We start from the raw sequence: 13,450 nt of genomic DNA, 5'->3' as shown, positions 1-13,450 counted from the left end.
CCATGGTAACACCAGGGTGCTTCTGTTGAGGCAGTGTGCTTTAGCTGTGCTGCTGTGTCACTGTGGATGGATGGAGAAAGAGGAGATTGCTGAGTGGTTTCTAGTCAGCAGCAGCTAGCATAGAGAGGCCACATCAGCTGTGGCATCTGACCAGAATAGAGAGATACTGTCACTGTGTTACTACTTTCCCAGTCTCAAGATGTTAGACACTCAAATAATTATCACAGTCAAGTATCTGCCAATACTGAGTGCTGCTCTTACTGATTACTAGTGCTCTCCTTTTCAGATATTGAAAACTAATTGGTGTAATTTTCTTGTATAGTAATATGGAACCAGGGATGGGAGATGCAGGCTAAAAAATAAGTTGGCAGCTGTGCCTGCCTAGGTAGATGCAACTAATAGCAGAAACACAGAATTTATAGTGACACTGACAAAACAAACAAGCAAACAAAAAAGTATTTTATGTGGATTGGTCATGAAATAGCCAATACCCAATCCACCGAACAAGGTCTACATTGGCACAGGAGCTGCAGTTGTTGCCAGGAGGAGTTAACATTTTTCATGATGATATGACATAAGAGTTGTCATTTCTGTAAGGTGACGTAACATAATCAGTGAAACAGTGGTATGGAATAACATATTTCTAGTAAAAACAAGGTGTAGGTTGGGCCAAACTACTGTATATGTGTTTGTAGCAATGGAAAAATGTCACCCGGTACAACAGTGTAGCTCACTTGATGTGTGTGTTTGAATACACACTATGGCTTTCCTCTAAAACTTGATGAGGCAATGCTTGTGTTTCTACTATGCACAGAAATATGTTACTGTTATTCATTGCATTGTTGCAGTGCAGTAATTCAAATTTATGTTGCAAATTCAAATTATGTTCAGTTTTTAATTCATTTATTCAAGTTAAAAACATAATTTCAATTTATGTGAAATAAATTCAATTTATTGTGACACATATTTCTGCTCATATCTTTGCCTCACCAAATGGAGGATGACAAACATGTTTTCTGTATTCCAAAACCATTAAAAACCTGTATTGCATGCCATTGCAAGGCCCTATATTTGGAAAGAAATGCAAAATTCCTAAACAAGAGTGATGTAATGGGCACTAAAAACTCACATATTTGTACCCGTATAACCCAAGAAGACCCTGAGTCAACTCTGTAGCAAACATGCAGACATAATTTAGAATATCAAATAAGCACTGGTAAATCTAATCAGTTTACTATCTGAAACTGTAATGTACAATTGAAGGTACTGTTCTCCATTTTCCTTTGCAAAGAAACACACACGACTAGGTCAATACACATTGAGAACTAGTTGGCCAACTCTTGCACATAATCTTTTTTCAAATGACCAAAACACAAAACAAAATGTGATGGAAGTAGAGACGGGTAATGGAAACAGAGTGGGCTATGACATGACAGCATGGTGTGTGACTTTCATCTATTGGTCACTCTTTGTTATCCAGCTGACAGCACTGACAGCAGCCCAACATTGGCAATGTTGTATGGACAGCCCTAACACATACACACAAGAAAGATTTATTCATTGTTGGTTTGGGTCTGCACATTGTGTAACATAAGAAAAATTGACAAATCCTTATAATCAATCACTCATTACCCCATAATAACAATGTCGAATTTCTTCTTTTGCTGTGGCATTCCACATTATAATATGGCACAACAGATGAACACCTGCATGCATTTATACGGCCAGCCAATCATGTTGTGTCGTGCAACTCAATCACGCAGATAGAGGTCAGAAGCTTCAGTTAATGTTCACATCAAACATTGGAATGGGGGAAAAATTTTAGTGACACTGACCATAACATGATTGTTGTGCCACATGGGCTGTTATGAGTATTTCTGAAAATGCTGATCTGTTTAGATTTTAATGCACAACAGTCTCTAGAGTACACCCAGAAAAGTGCAAAAAACAAAAAACATCCATTGAGCGACAGTTCTGCAGATGTAAACAGCCCAGTACCTCTGCTTCTGCATAACAATGACCTTTGACCAATGAGATATATTGTCTCACCAACATGTTCTGTCTACCTCAGCGTCTTGAATGCATGGATAACCTCCTAAGAAAGGTGCCCAGGAGGCATTTTGATGAGATCCCTGAAACACCTTAACTGGCTCCTTTTGACAGGAGTCTCTCCTTCTAGCTCCCTATATCTGAGCTCCTTGCAGAACAGAGTTCAGCCACCTTTTTTCCAGTTTTGCTCGCTTGTATTCACAATCTCATTCTTTTGGTCACTACTCAAGCACATGACCATAGGTGTGGCTTTGAACATAGATTGACTGCTAAGTTCCCTCTTCGCCGCAACGGTCTGGTACAATGCTATGTATTTTCACAGTCTGAACCCCAAGATACGTAAACTCTTTCACTTGAAGCAGCAACTTACTCCCAACCAGAAGGAGCAATCCACCATTTTCCTGGCAAAGAACTCCTGCAGTATTAAAACTCTAACTCCTCCTTAAAGGACATGAGATCCCCATATAGAGTCAGCACTTCTTGTCTCGTTGCTGGACTTAGCACTGCTTTCTCTTCCTGAGTCATTGGATGGTTTGCCAGAAGTTCCTTGAAGCCAACTGAAAATCCATCTCCATGGCCTCCCATACCAGAGTTTTTTCACTTGAGATTTCCACAACTGCAGCCCTGTGGCATGCCCTTAACCATCTGCTGCCTCAAGGGACCCCTGGACCATCTATGCCTGTAAAATCCTCAGGGAATATGTTGAATCAAACCAATAGGATACTCTGACAAAGTCTTATGCTTAGCCAAGCTGTGCTGTGTAAGGGAAAGTAAACTAGTCCCAGTTACATTACAAGTCCATGGAAAAAGAAGGCGTTTTTTGGTGTGCTGTTGTTGTGTTTAAGGTCCAGTAAACTGCAGTTGTCCTGGCTGTGTAGCTTAAGTGTTGTTGAGGAGATCAGTTTCTTTATTCTCCTTGCAGAGTTAGTTGATTGATGCTAACTGCTTTGTGGCACCTTCTGCTGGCAAACCCAGCTGTCAGACCTTGTGTTGTGCCTACTGGTGCTTGGTCTTAAATCCTTCGGTTGGCACTCATGTTGGTACCAAAGTAGGCCTTATAGAGTTGAGAGTTTTGTTGAGAAGTAGAGCAAACTCCTGCTCTCCTGGTGAGCAGGCTAGAAAAAGAGAGACAAGTCCTAACAGCCAAGGATTTGGCTGAGGAGAGAGAGAACTAGCGCTGGGCATCTAGTTTTGTATGGCCTAATGACATCATGGGTCCTAGGTCATACAGTAACCAGTTGTAGCTTGTTGGCAGAGTTGGGGAATTTTGCGCCTAGGTGTGGAAAGGTGAAGAATGTTGGGAGACTGAGTCTAATGGCTCTCCTGTCTGTGAAGGGGCCATTTAGTCTTGTCCTCCATTTGAGTTTAGGAGAAAACTGTAGAATTGCAGTGTATGTATGCCCAATGGGAAGGCAATCTCACAACTAAACCAAAAACTTATCCTGGTTTTACTTGTACATGAAATATTGGATTCTGTGAACTTTGTAAACCCAGTGGCCTTTTGCAGATCACAGTCGGAGATGTGGTAATTGAGTAATTATATATCTAAACAACATACATTACTGAATTTTCCACTGACCATCTTGGCTTTGCTTTATACTTCATGTAAATAATATCATTGTACCTAACAACTAGTGTGCTCTAAGTTCTAAGGCAGCCAATTCTGTCTGCCAAAGGGGGAAACACATCAAGCCAACCGTGTTGTTACACTGAACTGAACAAGCCTCTAGTACAAAGACAAAGCCTGTCAATAGACTAGAAAAACAAAGCCTTTCCCATAAAGCAACACAGCAAATCACTTCGGAATCTTTTTATTGTCACCGCACAAGGTAAAACCAGTACAGCGAAATTTAAAGTGGTATCCATAAAGCATCAATCAATCTAATAAAACGTCAATCAATCTGCTCCATAAAAACATCAATCAAGCACTCATATGCAGCTGATAATACATACAATATGAAGTAATCAATAGAATGAATGTGCAAGAATAAATAAAAAAAGTCAGTCCATAGTGATACTTAAGACAAACTGCACACTCAAAGTTGGCTGCTTGTGGGTGAAGGATTTAGTTTGGTTAGCAAGCTGTTTAAAGTTTCAAGACAATGAATTCTCTCTGTAAATGGCTTATTTTGTACAAATGTGCAAAAAATGAATTGAAGTTCCAAATCTTCAGGCAGGTTAATTTGCCAGCCATACACAATCAATAGCTCAACACATACACGCACACTACTCAAAGGCCACACTTTAACACATGTCCAGTCCTATTCAGCCTGTCTGCTGTTCAGTTTCCATTTGAGCAAACAGGACAGCGAATGGTTCTGTGTTTTATCTACTATTCCTCAGCTGACCTAAGCCCTCGGGCATCTGTCAGCCAGAGAGTTCAGAGTGTGTACCAGGCTCTTTGTTCACTACAGTATCCTGTCACTGCTGTGCGTGGATGTGTACATAACTGTGGGTCGTCACATGGCATTGTAATAATTGACTGATGTAATTACCTGTCAAAATGCAAAATACCACTTGGAATATGTAATAATGTGAAATATGTTCCTCAAGTATGAGTATTATTTTGAACGTTAAAGGACTCACAACTTTTTAACTTATTGATTCATATAGCAGAACAGGTCACACATACATACACGACACACGGCACGACACACGACACGACACACGGCTGTGGCTCAGGAGGGAGAGCAGTTGCCCACCAATCAGAAGGTCGGTGGTTCGATTCCTCCAGTCTCCTGGAGGGCGCCTCCAGTCCGCGTGCTGAAGTATCCTTGGGCAAGATACTGAACCCCAAATTGCCTCCGATGTGTGTCATCAGTGTGCGAATGTGTGTGCTTGTGTTAGAAAGCACATTGTATAGAACAAGTGCTGTATGAATGTGTGTGTGAATGGGTGAATGTGATCTATAGTGTGCTTTGAGTGGTCCCAAAAAGACTAGAAAAGTGCCATGTAAGTACAGTCCATTTACTTTCACATACTCACATTGGCTACAGACAAGAAAAAACTGTTCATCCCCCTCAAAAAAGTGTTAATATGTGGTGTGTAACTTTTTTTTCAATGAAGCTGATGCTACTTCAGGTAGTCTCTGTTGTTGATTCATTATCATTTCAGTGCTATGCCCACTATAGCCTGTAACTCAGGATGTTTTTGGATGTTTTTCTGTTGCAGAGATACAGCGAGATCCATTCCTAGTACTTACAGTCTGTATTTACTTTCAGTCAGACTCAGAAGCAAGTGTTTGAAATGAGTCATGTAAAAATCCCATTTATTTGGAAAGCTGCAGGAGACTCATGCCAGTAGCCCCAGTATATGCTGTTTTGCGTGAGTCCTTATTTCCCCGTATCTCTATAACAGTGGTGATGAATACAAAGTTATCATAACTCACAGAGCCACAATAGCTACATATATAGGAAATACACCAGGTTGCAATGTACAAGAATTATCCTTTAAAATATCTAATTATATTTTTATGTTTTTTCAAAGTTTCTTTCATGTCCACTCCCTAGAATTTCATGGCAGCTGCTGTGAAATAATGGAGGCTTTGTGTGGTTACAGGATTCCAAAAGCTAATGAATTTTTTCCTGGTCCTCTGGCTCCATCTTGAGGTAAAAGAGCAGAGGTGGTGGAAAACCCAATAGAGCTGAATCATATCAGCTGGTGGTTGTGGGTGGTTGATATCTGCCGCCTGGGGTATACGTGTTGTGGTTAGGATGGTCTAATGTGTACCTCGAAGGATGCTTGCGTAGTGACAGATCCAGATCAATCAAGCTGACTGTGTTGCTTGTGTAAAACTCAAGTTAGTCCTACATTATTACTTCTGAAATAACTTCTGTTAGCATTTGGTACATTACATGCTTATACATTCAGAACTAATCTGAATTTATTATGTTCTTTTTCCTGTTTTGGGAAGAAGTGCATTTTTGGATGTACAAATCACATGACATTGACTGTGAAGCCAGGGGCAGCTGAGAAGAATACAAGAATATGAACATGACATTTAGAGCACACCTCATGCCTGATTGATTAATTCAGAACCTTAAGCTATGATCTAATTGCAAAAATTAGTCACATAAACCACAGCTAAATGACTTATAGTTCTGTGGATACACTGAAAAGCCACTGGATCAATACAAAGAACCTTTACTTTGTCCTTTTTGTAGCAGTTTCCATTAATCCAACTTGTGATGGCTTTGTGACTGCAATTTGAAAACTGGAAGATGTTAGCAAGCACTTCAAGACAGGGTTAGTCCTGCTCTGGTGCCTGTCCATTGCTGCAAGAACATGTACAGTTCTGTGAAAACGTACAACCTCTTTGAATGCTATTATTTTTTACAGATCAGGACATAATAAAAAAATAATCTGGTCCTTGACAGGTCTTAAAATTAGGTAAATACAACCTCAGATGAACAACAACACATGACATATTACAGTGTCATTATTTATTTAACAAAAACTAGACCAAAATTCAGAAGCAGTATGTGAAGAATTAAGAACACCCTTACTGCTTCCATAGGGGTTAAGAGGGTAAGTAGCGGCCAGGTGCTGCTGATCAAATGCCCTTGATTAACTCATTATCAGCAAGTGTGACCACCTCTATAATAGCAGAAATGTTGGCAGTTTGCTGGTCTGGAGCATTCAGATGTGTGTTAACACAATGCCAAGGTGGACAGACACGAGCAATGATCTTAGAGGAACAATTGTTGCTACCCATCAATCTGGGAAGGGTTATAAGGTCATTTCTAAACAATTTGATTTCCAGCATTCTACACTGAGGAAGATTATCCACAAGTGGAAAACATTCAAGACAGTTGCCAATCTGGACATCCCAGTAAATTCACTGCAAGGTCAAACCATGCAATGCTCAGAAAAATTGCAAAAAAGTACATGTAAAAAAGACTGAACAAGTATAACTTGTTTGGAAGGGTTGCCAGGAGAAAGCCTCTTCTCTCTAAAAAGAACATGGCAGCATGGCTTAGGTTTGCAAAGCTGCATCTGAACAAACCACAAGACTTCAAGAACAGTGTCCTTTGGACAGATGACACTAAAATGGAGGTGTTTGGCCATAATGCACAGTGCCACTTTTGGTGAAAACCAAACACAACATATCAGCACAAACACCTCATACCAACTATCACTAGCACTGTAGTGGAGGGCTGATGATTTGTGCTTCTTTTTCAGCCACAGGACCTGGGCACCTTGCAGTCACTGACTAGACCATGAACTCTTCTGTATACCAAAGTATTCTAGAGTCAAATGTGAAGCCATCTGTCTAACAGCTAAAACTTGGCTGAAATTGGGTCATGCAAGAGGACAGTAATCCCAAGCACACCAGCAAATCTACAACAGAATGGCTGAAAAAGAAAAGAATCAAGGTTGCAATGGTCCAGTCAAAGTCCATACCTCAAATGCTGTGGGGGGACCTTAGGAAACCTGTGCATAAACAAATGACTGCAAACCTCAATGAACTGAAGCTACATTGTACAGAAGAATGAGACAAAATTCCTCCACGACGATGTGAGAGACTGATAGTCATAGAGAAAATCATTACTTTAAGTTATTGCTACTAAAGGTGGTTCTACAGGCTATTGAATCATGTATTTTACTACATTTACATTTTGGTCTAGTTTTTGTTAAATAAATGATTGCACACTGTAATATGTCATGTGTTGTTGTTCATCTGAGGTTGTATTTACATAATTTTAAGACCTGCTAAAGACCAGATGATTTTTTATTATGTCCTGATACGTAAAACCATAGAGTTTTAATTCTTTAATAGAGTTGGATGAGTATAAATTGATAATCTTTTTAATCTCTAAAAATCTCTCTTTACTGATAAGAGAATATACTTGACTGGGAAGTTTTCATTCAACTAAAAACATTTTTCTTTTTAGAGGTAAGTTTTGAGAGGCAGCATCACGACAAGGCAAAAGGAGGGCTGTTTTTCATCCATTGCCAAGAGTGAAGGAAGCCTTTGTGTTATTTCTGGCAACATGTTACACTCTTGCTGCTTCTGCTTTTCTTTGTGCTGCCTTGTTCTTCCTCTCTGTTGCACAGAACAGTTTCACACAGGAAGACAATGCAGCTTACAACAGACTCAAATCTAGATACAGAATGTTATAGTCCAATATACATTATTTGCTGAACCAGATGGTAGAAAAAACAAAGAGAGCAGGGCTAACAAAACAGGGAAAAGGAGGTTTGGGTTGATTTTGAGACGTGGAATTAAACTGCCAAATGACGACTGGACAAAGTGTAAAGGTATGTTGCCAGCAGATTGGACGTAGCATCATGATTCAAGTTTATGCAGACACTTATTCTTGAACAAGCAAAGCTCAAAGTTTGTAACAACTCTTTTTTTTATCAGAACATTGAACAGCAGCTGAAATCTCTCCTTTCTGTTTAAAAGGGACAGATTGATGTGTCTTTTGGCGCTACCTATCTAGCTAGCTGTTACTGCTACTGTACTACAACTTCAGGCTACAATAAGCCTGACTGATATTCATGGTCAGCGTCTTAGGAAACTGTGCAGCCAGTTGATGGGATTGCCAGCATTTTTGCTTTAATTTGCCTTACTATGGGAAACTATAATTAAGATATTTACGTATATTGAATCTTGGTGTTGTTTTATTGTTCTTTTTTCTGTCATTGTGTACTTGGCTAAATTGTATTTGCTGCTTTGGCAACATTCTTTTTTTGAAGCTTTCATATGAATTAAACACCTTTGCAGGAAATTGAACCGATAAAACCAGTGGTTTCCAGCCTTTAGACTTGTGAACCTTTGTAAACAAGCAGTGTGTAGTCACATTTCAGATTTCTGTGAGATGTTAGAAATGCTACCAGATAATAATTTTCACTTTAAACTTCTCACATGGTTTCATTTAAGCAATGTTCAATATCCAAAGGAGTCACATTTTCTAATACTAGTGTCTCCCCTACCCGCCCTGCCAACATGAGCCCCCGCCCTACCAAGATACCACAGAAAAATAATTAAAAATAAAAAATAAGACTAAATATTTTTGTTAGGTTATTACACTAATTTATGTGAACTCCTTTCATTTCAGCTCAGTGTGAGAGTCGAAATATCAGTTTTTTTTTTTTGTTTGTTTTTTTTAAACACGATCTAGTGATGGGATGGTGGCTCTGCTGCGGATGAGAAACTAGCCCACGTCCTGCAACCTGCTAGTGTGTTGATTACTCCAACAAACCCCCACCCCTCCTCAGATTTATCTTTTGACCCTTTGAAGGATGCCCAATGCCAAACCACTGGACTAAACTACATAACTATAAGGTTAAAATTAGCTCGACCAATTACAATGTTTAGCATGTATGATTATCTCAATTTATGTATAAATTAGTTTTTAATCAGATCAACATTGAAGTTATGTTTAAAAACATACAAAATCTAGTTTCAGTATTAATACACAAATCATTGTTGTTTTCATCCATATGGAATACATCATTCAAACATTCTAAGTGTAAGCTGGAAAAACCTTGAAGCTAATGACATCAACTAAAGCCAAATGGAGTCAGGAGTTGGCAAACCTGGGGAAACCTCAATAAAATAAGACTGGAGGTGGGGGTTAAAGCTGCTTAAAGCTGCTTTGACTTCTAAGAAAATGCAAACGTTTTGAGTTTGCTATTCACAAAAAGTATCTGCTGATGTGAGCTAGGCCTCACAAAAAAATCTTAGATGAATTTGGATTAAGTTAAATAGTTGACTCGCAAAAAGCTTGAGATGGTTACAAAGTAAAGAGTTTACTCATAAATCCACATTTAGACTAATTGTCTATAAATAGGTTTTTTGGGTCCCTACTAATCTGTCATACCCTGAAAATTAAAACAACCACACACATGCACACGTACACACAAAACTTGTTTTCTAAAATTCTAATTGCATTTTACTGAATGACAGGTTTGAAATACCGGTTACCACACCATTAAAAGGTGATATTATCAAACTTACCTTGCTTCACCACCATAGGGGTCCTTCTGATGATGTCACGACTATTAAATGAGTAATCATTTTTGATTTCAAAATAGCTTTGTGATCCTGTTAACTGAATGACCCCTTATGAAGTGCGTGTTTGGGACAAAAATCCCTTGGTTATTTGAAACATTTAAGTAGATACTGTAGTTTTATGTAATATGATTTCTGTGGATATAAAATCACTTTTGTAAATTTAATTTGATACAAACACAAAAATTGGTGCATCTCATCTTTGAGTATTTGTAGAGTTCAGTTTTTCTTAAAATGTTATGTTGCTTAAGTACAATAATATCCTTTTTTAAGAAAAGGATTTAAATGCACCTTCATTTTTTTCAGATTTTGCTGTAAATATTATTACTACTGTTTTATTTTTTTGGTCATCTGTGTAATGTTCAACCCAGCATTTAAACCTCTGATACCTGGATATCTTGACTATTGTTTGTTTTAGTTTTACTATTTGAAATGTCTCATGTTGACATTTGTAAAAACAAAACTCAGTATTTACAGTACAAACTTTCTCATACAATATTTTATTAATTCTTTTCAATGTGTGTGTATGTGCCCCTTGCTTTAATTAGATATTATCCTTTTTTTACAAATCACTCACCAGAAGCAGCAGCAGCAGATACTGCAATCACACATTTTCTTCAGGAAATGCAGGTATTCTAGTTGAGTACTTATGACCTACAAGATAAGCAGTTGTAAACAGCACTTTCTCAGTTACATTAACAGACCCTGAGCTGTGTGCGTACACACAGAAACAAATGTGCCCACACACAAGCAGCTGAAATGACAGCAACTGCAGAAGCATGTGTTGAACATTGTGGCTGCTGATTACACTGTGGGGATGGTTGGGGGAGCTCATGGCAGACCTATCCACGTTGGAGAGCAGAGTCTTCTATTTTTACCGACACTCAACATGCTCATATCACAACAGCTGTCCCCACATCTCTTGTCTGTCCACTGTCAGGAATAGCTGGCCTATAAGAGCTCCCTCTCAGCTCTGCTGTTTCACTCTCTGCTCTGTGTCTTCGGCTGCTTGCTCAGATTTCCTCAGCTTTGGCCAGTTTTTAATTTGATTGGTGACATCCGTGGGATACAGGAGTTGTGGAATTATTTCATTAACAGGTAACAGTTTTTAAAGAAAAGCAGGGTCTTTACTTGAAAATTTTATAATGATTGTGGGGCCTCAAGGCTCAACACCCGGTGCCACTTTCATATTAGGGTTGGCTGAGGGAGGCTACTTGAGTGGTTTTCCCACTGAAAGTAGCTTTTCACAATAGCAGCTCTTGTGACATTGTGACAACTACTGTCTTTCTTCTCTTTAGACACAGAGTTGGGTGGTTTTGGATACATGCACAGATGGAGCTCAGTGGCTTGTGAATGAACTGGTTGGAGATATAGTTGACACTGAGATTTAGCACACTTCTATGTTCTGCCGCTTTTTTTCAGTGAATCTCTAATATCTCATTGAGGTACTCTGTTAAGGTGTTTGTACTTATGTTTCTTTGTCTTTAAAATGTGTGTTTAGACTTGATATACATACTTTTTGGGCTAGGCAATAATTCAATATTATTTTTTCTGGACTTTGAGCTAATGATGAATGCCATCATCATAATTCTACAAATTTCTGCTGAAATGTATGTTTCCATCTGTTTAATTATTTCGTTATTTTGCATACATCTTCCATATGTTAACATATATCAGTAGCTGAAAATATCTTTATTATTTCCACGATACTTTGGGCCAAATTGCCTTGTCATTGTCATTATTCAGGAAAATTATATTCACTGAGTTTTTTAAGCTCATGTGATGTTGGAATTCACCTTCAAATCTCCTTTTTGTGTTTTCACATGGGAAAAAAAAATCTATTTGACTCACTTACCTTACTGACTACACAGGTCTGTGTGTCAGTGCATTTAATACCTGATCTAAGGGGATTCTCTATTATCTCTGACTGCATGTTGTGTCATCATTATCCCAGGAAATATGTGTGCTTTTTGAGGCAAAACGAGATGGTGAATGATTGCAGCTCTTTCTGACTGGTTGCTCATTAATTGGTGTTTCTATTCTTTCTCTATTCGGATCTGTTTAGGTTGACAACATTTCAAATCAAGTAATATTATCTTATCTTATATCTTATAGTATATTTGAACTGGGTCTTACTGTCCCCAGAGCCATGTCAGTTTGGATCTCCTTTTTAAAAATATCATTTATGCATGTTTCTAAAACAAAAGGTTTCCCTGGCTGCTGTATGAATAGTGAATAGAACACACAGGTGTCATTCAGGCAACGAAAATAAAGTTATAAATGATCTTAAATACAAATGGTTCTCTTAGTGTTGAAGTTTGAATGAACATGTCATGAGCCTCTCATCTACTGTCTGTAAAGATATTTCAGAGTGGTTTTTAGCTTCTAGTGCTTTCTGTGTTAAATGTTGTCTCAGCTTTGTTATGTACTGTTTATGTGTGTCATTGGCTTGTTCTTTCTTGTAAGATGTTGCAATTAATGAGTCAGAAGCTTTGGACTCTCATCACACATCAACATCCCAAATGAGTCACTGTTACACTGTTGTCATTATGTGTTTTTAGGGTTTAAGTGTGAATGGTGTTATTTGTATACATAAGTATACACCATTCACATTTATATATTTATCACATCATCATTTTTCAAGAAAGAACAAGCCAAAGACACATATAAACCGTACATAAGAAAGATGAGACAACGTTTAACACAATAAGCACTAGCAGCTAAAAACCACTCTGCAGACAGTAGATGGGAGGCTCATGACATGTTCATTCAAGCTTCAAAATATGCATGAGTATATATTTCAAAATCTGCTCACATTTAATGTTTTCTGGGGAGAGAGTAAGATAGTCTGGTTTGATTGATAGCTGATAATCAAGTCAAGTCTTGTTATTTTTACAGCCCAATATCAAAAAAAGATTTCTGGAATGAGCAGCCTATGATTAAGCGCTCACCTATGTAAGGTTTATTTGGTGTGTTGGACTTTCTCTGAAGGAGTAATCTGGCCCACAGCCCTATGGTACCACTATCTATTCTAAAAATAATCCTGTTAGTCAGTGTGCTAATTCAGTGACCACTGATAAAACCCACTAACCCTGAGCCAGACTTGGATAGCTATGTATGTCTATAGCCTAGAATGCTTTACAAATACCAAGAGGTTAGCTTTGCTGTTTCTGTGCTTCCACTAGCATATTCTGACAGTGTGCAGCAAAGTGTTTAAGACAAAGCTCTATATCTGACAACCTCCATTCTCCACAGGAACAATATGTTTATCAGTAATAATGATGGATTAACCATTGAGCATTTATGGTAAAGTGTGGGAGTGTTTTGGCGAGAATATGATGCTCACCAAAGCGTACGTATTTTTTTTGTTAATTGTGATTT

The 13,450-nt window shown here is 38.3% G+C and overlaps 1 protein-coding gene across 13 annotated transcripts in view; it reads left to right on the top strand.

The window, feature by feature from the left end:
• The window catches only part of myo18ab (myosin XVIIIA b), a 125,207-nt gene that overhangs the window by 15,615 nt on the left and 96,142 nt on the right, over window positions 1-13,450 (top strand). The window contains exon 1 of one of the 13 annotated variants that reach the window (XM_018700394.2): window positions 8,012-8,310. The exons of the other annotated variants lie outside the window; for them this stretch is intronic. Within the exon in view, the coding sequence (XP_018555910.1) occupies window positions 8,287-8,310 (24 nt within the window). The 5' untranslated portion in view covers window positions 8,012-8,286. Of the gene's footprint in view, window positions 1-8,011; window positions 8,311-13,450 lie in introns of those variants that run through there. 13 annotated transcript variants of the gene reach the window in all.

This window comes from Lates calcarifer, linkage group LG21, assembly GCF_001640805.2.
Source record: "Lates calcarifer isolate ASB-BC8 linkage group LG21, TLL_Latcal_v3, whole genome shotgun sequence".
Taxonomy (NCBI): Eukaryota; Metazoa; Chordata; class Actinopteri; family Centropomidae; genus Lates; species Lates calcarifer.
This window is presented reverse-complemented; position numbering and strand designations above follow the sequence as displayed.